This window comes from Cottoperca gobio, chromosome 14, assembly GCF_900634415.1.
Source record: "Cottoperca gobio chromosome 14, fCotGob3.1, whole genome shotgun sequence".
NCBI classification, from domain to species: Eukaryota; Metazoa; Chordata; class Actinopteri; order Perciformes; family Bovichtidae; genus Cottoperca; species Cottoperca gobio.
In genome coordinates this window covers 17,460,729-17,470,772 of record NC_041368.1, presented here as the reverse complement: position 1 = coordinate 17,470,772, position 10,044 = coordinate 17,460,729, and the positions used below count along the sequence as shown (strand labels likewise).

Genomic DNA, 10,044 nt, shown 5'->3' with positions numbered 1-10,044 from the left:
GTGTGTGTGTGTGTGTGTGTGTGTGTGTGTGTGTGTGTGTGTGTGTGTGTGTGTGTGTGTGTGTGTGCATGTGTGTGTGTGTGTGTGCATGTGTGTGTGTGTGTGTGTGTGTATCTGGGGGTTGTCGGTGGTGCGAGGGGGTTTAGTTGAGCACTGCACCAGATGTGAAAATGACTTTTGCAATATGTCATCTAAACAGCAAACTGCGGGGGATTTACTTGAGCTAACTTGAAGCACATAAGTGCTGGAAAGACAAAATTACAGTTAGCTTCTTGAAAATCGCAAACCAGCTGAGGGGAAACATCATTCATTGCAGAAAACTGGCGTGTGGTTTTCCCCACAGACTCAGAGCATTGGTCTAACATATGTTACCCAAATGCAGATTCACGCTGGAAAAGTGGCGGTTTGCCCCTTTAGAAGGTATCTAGGGTCACATCGATGTACGGCGATATGGTGGCTTAGCAGGACGAGTTCTGCCGGTTGTGAAACGCAGCCGATAAGAGGACAAACATGAGATGGGTCAAGTCAGATTATGTTGCTTCGAGGTTGCACCTGATGATCCCTTTTTCCTGTGTTATCGCAACACAACCTTTTCAGTGGGACTCATATGTAATGATGGTCCAACCCACAAACACACTCGAGGTCGCATGTGTCCTAACTGGAACAAAGTCCCATCCAGCCTGAGGGCCACTGACACACTTCTCTTGGAATTAAAATGGAGCACATTTAATGCATTTAAATGTCCTGTTCTCAGTTGCTAATAATAATTAAAATACATTTTTTTCTCTTGGACATTCATGTAACACACACATTTAGATTTGAGAATGTCTCCATGTGTAAGAAATGACCAGCACAACAGAAATACTTTGCCTTAACAACAGCTGATGTTTGTGCGAGTGTGCTGGGTGTGACGACCTTATTCTTGACATTGTACAATAACGCTGCAAATGAAGCAGAGCACAAACATGCAGCAGCAGCAGCAGCAGCAGCAGAGACAGCAGTCTGATATACTAGCTCCCCCCCCCCCCCCACACAATGCTTAGTATATATATTTTAAAAGCACAGTAAACGTACAGCCTACGATTAAAAAAAAACATTCAAACATACAGTAGGTTTCAACTGTTTTCTGGCTTTTGTTTGTTGCATTGTCTCCTGTGGTAGACCAAACCCTTCTGGTAAGCCCAAACCACAGCACAAATAATTATTTGCATTCACAGTTTCTGACCCAGGACCGGTTGCTCAGTGAATCCAGGTTGCCATAATACCAGCCGATAATAAATGGTTACTTCTTCAGCTGCCTGTGCCGGTGCTTCCTGTGTTGATGATATGTATGTGGCTCGGTAGGGTGGAGATGACAATGTAGGTGTGGAGGAAGTCAAATGCAGGTGTTTGTGTGTGTGTCCCAGGCGGGTGCTGACAGACCGGCAGGTAAGCAGGCAGGTTGTCTCTGATCTCACCTGTTGGAGCAGACTCTGCAGCGCCTGCAGGGCTTCTGCAGCCGAAACACGTTCTTTATGTGACGCTGGAAGGCCTGCTCTGCTCTACTTTGCTCTGTTCTCTTCATGTCTTCTTTTTAATTTCTCGCTGTCTCTTCTCTACCTTTCTCACACTCTCTGTGTCGCTCATTTGTCCCACTCTCCTCTCCCAGGTGCATTCGGGTAAACACCCAGGAAACAAGCGTGTAGAGGGGAAGGAGGGGAAGAGAATAAGGGAAAGAAAAGCGCCTCGGGGCTAACAGCAGTGCAGGTGGGCTTGGGGGTGGGGGGGTGACGACAGTGTGTGTGTGTGTGTGTGTGTGTGTGTGTGTGTGTGTGTGTGTGTGTGTGTGTGTGTGTGTGTGTGTGACAGGAAGTTTTTGTGATGCTCCAGCTTCTTAAGGAGGTGCTTTGGAGAGAAAGGAATGTTACACATCCAGATTATAACAGACCACCCCTATAAACTAGAAGGAAGTCAGTTTAACCTGTGAGTCAAACACACACACATACACACACACACACACACACACACACACACACACACACACACACACACACACACACACACACACACACACACACACACACACACACACAGCAGCCATCAAGCATAAGCTCTGATATGAAGTGACCAACTGTCTCATGTTACATCGTCCAGAGGAAGTCGCTGAATTATTTCCTGTTACTTATGTAATGTTTTCTTTCAGCTTAAGGTCAAGCTGCTTTATTTGGCCTTCAGTGACCTACCAGTGTTTTATAGAGAGCGATCTATTCAGACACAGGAAGTGAGGGACCTCAGGAAGTTGAAGTGCTGATATAAAACAACCAAAGCACATAAATGTTCCTTAACAGAATGATTGATACTTAAAGAAATCAGCGTCTAGTAACTAACATATATTCGTAAGAAGCTTGTAAGTGTTTACAGAGACATTTAAAAAGGATTTTCTGTGCTAAAATGTACTGCACATATGCATGATCACTGCAGGATTTAAGATTTTATTCAGCATGTTGTTATTCTTTTTTGTATCTTAACATTTTTGGGGCTATGTCCCTCTCGGTGCATGGTCATTGTGAAGTGCATATGTGTGTGTTTGTGTGTGTGTGTGTGTGTTAGTTGGTTGCAAACTACTCACAAAGTAACGACACAACAGCCTGGTATATTTAACAATATATATTTCCATTGTCAATGTACATTCCATTTCGACATAAGCTTTCTTCACAAACAAAAAGTTGGCATCTAAATAAATACTATATAAAATAGAACTTCAAAATAAATATATCTATAAAGGGAACCTTTTATATGAGAGATTTTTTTTCTTTTTGTTATATCTAAACAAAACAAAAGCACAGATCTCGTTCTTAATCCCCAACATTGACATTGCAAAGGCATAAAGGAATGGAGTAGCATCACCCAGATGTATGAGACTGTTCCTCTTGTTTGGGTTGAAAATAAAAATAAATCAGTGCCCGCAAATGAGTGACACAAAGGGGTATGGGTGTGTAAAAGTCACAGCATTGTAGCGAAGGGTAAAAAAAAAAGAAGAAAATATTTTAATCATTGAGTTGTCCTTGTTGGATGATTATTCCACACCTTGAACAGGCTACTGAGCACATGTAAAAGTATAAAGCTAACGTGCAGTGACAGAGCCGAGAAATAAAATAAAATAAAGGCAGCGACTGTTGAAGGTCCATTGGTTAAAAAGATGGCACAGAACTACAAATCGAGAGGAAAAACAAAGACCGGGGGAAAACAGACGAGAAAGAGAGACAGACTTGTCTTTCTCTCCCGTCTCTGTGGTATGACAAGTTTATGCACAGCAGCTGTGTTTGTCAATCAAGGCCAGGGGTGTTTGTTGGACTATTTCTCAGGGAGGAAGGAGGGAAGAAGAGGGAAGAGAGGAAAGAAAAAAAAAGGCAAGAAAGAGAAAAAGAGGGGAGAGAGTTGAGACACTGAGCAATAACAGCAGGAAATGGGTTTATCCGGATAGGGGTAGATTGTGTTCCCTATGTGGATTCAATGAGTCCACAGTCTTTAGGACTCGGAGAGGAACCAGGGAATTAGCTTAGCCTCTCGACTGCTAATGAGCCATGGATGGCATAAACAGCAGGAGGTTTTTTTTCTGTCTTTTTTTATTGCTGGGCACACTTTTCTTAATCAAGTGCTTGTGATAGAAAGACCTGTCATTTTCGTTACCCCTCCCCGAACCTTCCTCTAACCACCCTCCCTCTTTCCTTTTTCTCACAACCTCAAAAACATCTTAATCTTACCCTCAAAATATATATCTAATATATTCTCTATATATTTTGTACTGAATTGTAGTTATAACGTACCATGCAATCTTTCAAGGACATTTAAAAGTCTTTTCTAAAGAACACAAATGTTGTGAAACTATTTACAGCAAATAACATTTCACCTGCATAGCTCTATTACTAAATATATTGTCAAAACATTTGTGATTTTTGCTGCCCACCTACATGTATTAGGCCGTTACCCAATCACACAATCATTCTCAGTTTTGGCACCTTTCTCTCGGACTGAATTGCTAGGTTTTGAAAATATTGCCTCATACATTCAAGACTAAGGACAGTGTGTTTTTTTCTTTCCTTTTTCTCCTGTGTGATATCAGCTTTGTGCAACAAGACAAACACGAGTATGAGCAAAGTTAGGCGCCCTAATGGAAGTTAAATGTCCAACATAAAAAAAGTGAGCTGTGTGTGTTATGGAGCAACAAAGACAGTATGCCTTTATGCCAAACAGAAAAGGCCGTCTGTATTAAAGGGCAGCATGCCTTTAAGAACCAACTGCCGTCAACTCCATTTGGCAAGAGTGCATAACAACTGTGATCACTAAGACAGCAAAAACAAGCTCCTGTACCCTAGCTTCCTTTGGCAAAGTCCTAAGAACATCATGTAAGCCACAAAAATAGACTTTAAGAATAATAGACAGACTATCTGACTAACGCAGCTATGCAGCATTGTGATTAGAATTGAATGAAGACACTGTGTGTAGAGGGGGGCTGGGGGTGTGGACTAAATGAAGTGCACGCAAACGTAATGTGAGATAGCTGAGGTGGTTAATACTGTGCTTTAGTACATCCTTTAAGGGGTTTGCGTCTTCCTAAAAAAGGTTGTGCAAGTGGCAGGTTTGATTTCGACAAAGGCTGACTAGATACAAACACAACAACAACTTTGCTATGCCTTCTCTCCCCCCTCTTCACTCTCTATCACTTGCATCTCCTCTCCTCCGGAAACATTATTTTCTGGCCAGTTTGTTTCTCACCTAGCTTACTTGTTTTAAATGATTCACTATTGCCTTTTTGCCCCTAAATGTTTCTTTGCCTTTATTTGCAAAGAGGAAGTAGACCAGGCTCTTAGGCAGTTTAGAAATCAACATGCTGTAGGCCAAGTTCTAGAGAGGATTACTGAAACAATCCCTGAGAAGGTTGGGTGTACTTTTTTACACGTTTCTCTACGACACATCGACTTCTAGCACGGTGGGTAACCATTAGACTAGAGCATGCAGGTCATGACATGCATTACCTCTGAGGTGATTGGTGAACAGCATTCAAAATCTTTTAGAATATCTGGGCTTCACCCCCCAAAAACAGGAAACACACTGTAAAGTGATTATCACTCTCTCCCTTGTAATACAACAAATGGAAAATGACTATTATCTTTAAGTCTCAAAGAGGTTTGTTTTTACAGCTTGGAGATTAAAACTTAAAGATAAAATGTTAGCATTTTTAAGCTAAAAGAGGAACAAATGGCAACACTAAAAGATGGTGAGCATCATAATAGTGGAGAGAGTGAGTGAGTAAGTGGTGGTTTCACTCTTGCAGTGGCCTATCATAAAGCCACAGTATAGGTAATCACTTGTTTTCGTGTTTGTTCAGACAGAGGAACACTGGGCTGTGCTTTTGGGGGGTATGAGAGAGGCATACAGATATTTATCTCCACCAAATAACGTTTATGTTATCCGAGGATCAGCAATCAGCTTCTGGTTAGTTACCTTTTATAAAATTAGCTGAGAAATACAAAGCAGCAGAGAGGTACAATGACTTTGTGCCTTCAGCCATCTTTTCAAAACAACACAAACATCAGTCCCACAATCTAGTCTCTTCTTCTTCTTGTGTCACTCCTACAAACCTATAAGGGGCCTGATAGCTATTCCTACTAGCCAGCTCTCTCAGGTCAGGCCCCTTTTGATCATCCGCCCTATCAAACATAGGTCAAGAAGCCATTTAAGTACCTTTGTTTTACATAAGTCACCTTCCAGCAGATTAATGGGGTAGTTTAAGGGGTTGGTGTTGGATTGTCCTATCCATAGAGAGCAGGAAAGTACTGTGTGGTCCTGTCAATTTTTTAGCGAGGCCACCGCTAGCCAGTTCGGTCCACTATCATGACCCTTGCTGCTGCTTCTCTAGCGTCCCAACTTTTGCTTCCACGCCCCCGTTTTTACAGACAGGTGCGCTTACACCACCTTGCAAATTCTTGCAGCGGCAGCCGGGCCTGCTAACATTGTCGTAACACTTCTGTCCCAGTTTGGCCAGGCCTGTAGCTGGCAGATAGCAGACCAGGCAAGGCAGGACAACTGAAAGGGCAGCCATGAAGGACCAACGTGCGCAACAGTTAGCCTGGGAGCACGAGCAGGGCTTGTCGGCGCAAGAGCCCTCGTCGTCCTCATCCTCTGTGCAGTGGTAGAAGATCCCTTTGACCAGGCACATGCAGGTGGCTGTATCCACCAGGCTCTGGGCAGAGCACAGGCACTCCTGATTGCAGACCCAGCAAGAGGGTAGGGTTCGGGGGAGAGTACACTCCGTGCATCGGCACTTCCCGCAGTGCTCGCAGAGAACGAGGTGCTTCTTCTCGGCCGGGGTTGAAGGGATCAGCGCCAACCCCTGCTGGCCTCCATTGGTGCACACACCTCCCGCGGGCATCTTTGTAGACTTGAGGTCCAGCGATTTAGAGGAGGAGGAGCAGGAGGAAGCAGAGGAAGAGGAGGTGAGGACTTTTGATTCAGAGGAAGGGAAGCAGCCTGGAGTTTGGGTTGTGATTGTGTTGACGGGGCCCTGGTGGGGGTGCAGGTTGGGGTGGTGGTCCACCATTGGGGTGGGGGCAGCGTGGTCCAGCAGCCTCTGATCAGACGAGGTGCTGCTGCTGCTGCTGATAGAGCTGGGCCTCCCACTGAAGGAAATCCAAGGGTGGGTGGTGGTATCCTGGTGATGGTGGGGCTCGCACCTGCCCTGCTGGTGGTGCTGGTGTTGGTGATTGTGATGATGGTTGTGGTTTGCCCCCAGGAAAGCCTCCTGATTTTGACCAAGCCAGGTGATTCTTCGGTTCACAGACTTCTGGCTCGGGGGCTGCTGGGAAATGACCGCCGGGCTGTCGATGTAGTCGTTCTCCACATGCGAGGACTTTATCTGGTCGATAGGGTAGATGGTGAGAGGGTGCTGCAGGCGGCCGTAGGGCACTCGACTGTCCAGCAGGGGCTGGGATATGAGAGAGGAGGACACTCCGGGGATGTGGTGGGGAACCCTGGACTCCATGTGTAGGCTGGTGCCTCGCACGTCTTCACTCTAAAGCAGCATTTAGCGAAACTGCAAAAAGACAGATACAAAAGAGACAGTTATGACCGGCTGCATGTGCTGTTGTTTAAGTTCTTACCCTTGTACCCTTTAGATCCTCTTTTTTTTTCAACAATCTTATCTTAAACCACAAAGAAAGCAAAGTATCCTATGAACAAAGGGTGACAGGGAAAAATAACATTTCTTTATTTGTCTTTAACCATGTTGAAGTTAAAACCTTCAGGTTATTAGACAAGATATGAGAATAAATCATAACTTTCATGTGTTTAACCTTGTATTTTATCACACACGTTAATGTATATTGGATAGTCAAATTGTAAAGTGTCAGTTTAACCCACTGGAGTATATATTACATTTCCTGAATCTTTTGCATTTCTTCTTCTAATGACTAACAACTGCTTTAAACTACTTTCCCCACACATTATTTAGACTTTTTTCTTTATGATTGTAATACACCATACAATGGCTATCTAAAGGGATCACTAGATTTCAAATCAACACCGGACAACATGCAAAACTGACATATATTACAAGTAAAAACCACAAGTAAAAACCAGAGAGTCTCTCTACGCAAATGTCTTTTAAGGCCGGATCCCTGCATCAATCTGAATGTAGAGTTTCCTAACGATCTTGATCTTTAGACTGAATACCAAAAGGGTTTCAAACCTCCTCTATTCTAACTTTGACATTAGAACAATAGAAGTTGGGCTCTCATTGCCCCCCTTTCCAAAGAACAGGGAGCACCCGAGAGCAGGGCTTGCATGCAAAAGACTCAAATATGCAAAAAACAAGGCAGAGCAAAGAGAGGAGAAGTTTGCCAGAAAACGAACTTCAACAAAGCCAAAATGTTGCAAGAGGAAAAGGAAATTAGGTCTTTGGATAAAATCACACATTAAAAACAACATAATAGATTTAAAGAAAAAGAAAAATATATAACTGTACTGATAATTGTATCAGTTGTAAAATGTCTATATTAAAATATGTATATAGTCAATTAATCAGAGAAACAGGCCAAACTGGCAATTTGTGAATGGATCAGATTTTGTGAACTGCAGGTTTTTGTGAATGAAAGCTGCTGGCTGCATTCGGTGTTGCAAGCATGAATCAATGCGCTCCAGTCATGATGAGCCTGAATGAAATCGGTTTCATCATTCACTTCATCGATGAACGCTCGGCACCTGACAAAGACCTAACCTACTTTACAGAAAACAAAAAGATGATTGAAGACAAACTACGCAGCTCAACCGAGATTTACATTGACCCACATCTGCAGTGTTTAGTTAGCTTAATGCAAACCGAGCTCATTCAGACCATGAGATGCAATATGGTTTTGATTATTCTTTCGGGGCAACCTGAATTTAGCAAGGACCTAAAAACAGTCGTTATGTGCTTTGTTACTGCTGATTGATGATCTATTTTACTTAAAAATGTGCCACAGCTCTTCACCGTCGGCTCATTTTATTCTCCTTTTCCTCGGATTTGCAAAAGCCTGTTTGAGAAACCTGTTGCGACATTGCTGGCACGGACACAAGCGCTTGTGATCGTCAAATCTAGACCATTATAAGCTCCAAGCCGGAACAGTGCGTGTTCAAGTGCGTGTGTGCGCGTGTCCCTCCCTTCAATATGTGAATGGACTGAGTCATAAAAACCGGAGGCGGCCGCTCGGCATACTCAAATAGCATGTTTATATAGGCATTGTAACCACGTATTCAACACCTCACTTTTCTGTATCTGTATCTGTAAACGGACACAAGTATGACATTGAAGAAAATGGTACACTGTGTGCCACCAGACAGTCAGTTGAGGGGTATTTCGTATCAGCGGCGGTTAAATGCGTAGCTTGATGCGTAAACCTGGACGTTATGGCGCTTTGCAACCAAAATAAGCTGATTTAAGACCCATTTTTGCATCTTCTTGGACGTTAGCCGGATAGGATGAAAAAGCTAATGGAAAAAACACCTGACACAACCGAAATGGTGCGCTAACCGTCGCTGCAGCGAGAACGAGAAATGCAACCGAACCGCCCGAGATAGGCTACAGCACGAACAGGCTTCAGAGTGGACGGAGAATTAGACAGAGATCGGAATATGGATCTGTTCCGCTGGCTTTTTTCGTGACAGTGGCTGTAAATGAAGCCACAAATAGCGACCCTGTATATTTAAATGCGTATCTTCTGTTAAAAAAGCGGCATTAAGAACGAGTTTCTCATTAAAACTCGACACTTTTTTCCCTCTCTGCGCCCTTAACCTTGCTTTTGGTATGAAATCGGTTGTTAAATATTGACTCGAAGTGCAAACACAGTTGAAACACGGTGAAACAGCTTGTTGCAAAATAGAGTTTGCAAGAGCGTATTCGTGCCTGCGAGTCAGTGGATTGAGAGGGACAGTTAAGCGCAGGCAGTAGCCTAATAAGAGGTCTGAATAGTTGGTTTATGCAGCGACATGCTCACGCTAAGTTTCAAATATTGAACGATGACAAAACACCAGAGCTGATCACTTACTGTGGTCTCAGGATAAAATGCTCATCTCTTCTTTGCGCGCAGGCTATATTCCAGTCCAAGCGAGCGAGTAGCTCCACAAATGTTCTGTAAAGATAGGTCCAAATGTTAGGAAGTAATAGGAGCAAGGTAATGCGAAAGGAGACGGGATCTCCTGCACTATTCTCCACTCGCTGGTGCGTAAAAGGCGACTGCGGTTGTGGACGCAGAGCTTTGGATATGATGTTGCAACCACCGAGGGGGAGGGAAGTGAGTTTTTATGAATGGGAGGGTAGAGGAAAGGAAAGGGACGGCACTGCGCAGATGCCTCAGCTTTTTTTCTCTTTTTTTGTGAATGGGAGGGCAGAGCGACTCGGGAGGGCTGAAATGCGGAGGTTACATTTTTATGAATGGGGAGGACTCCGAATGGCATTGCGCATGCGTGATGCCGAAATTTTTATGAATGGGAAGAAATGGCGAATGAACCGTGTGTGAGAGAGACAGAGAA

General features: G+C 43.7%; 1 protein-coding gene across 1 annotated transcript; it reads right to left on the bottom strand.

Annotated features, from left to right (window-relative positions):
• Nucleotides 1–2,631: 2,631 nt before the first annotated feature.
• On the bottom strand, nt 2,632–9,773 carry spry4 (sprouty homolog 4 (Drosophila)). The gene is made up of 2 exons (XM_029448697.1): nt 9,561–9,773; nt 2,632–7,072 (listed from the first exon to the last, which is right to left on the bottom strand). The coding sequence occupies exon 2, from the start codon at nt 7,019–7,021 to the stop codon at nt 5,873–5,875; it is 1,149 nt and encodes a 382-aa protein (XP_029304557.1). The 5' UTR covers nt 7,022–7,072; nt 9,561–9,773; the 3' UTR covers nt 2,632–5,872.
• Nucleotides 9,774–10,044: the final 271 nt, after the last annotated feature.

What these genes read in the sequence shown, in the direction of transcription:
- spry4 (XM_029448697.1), bottom strand. Translation starts at nt 7,021, where the DNA reads ATGGAGTCCAGGGTTCCCCACCACATCCCCGGAGTGTCCTCCTCTCTC.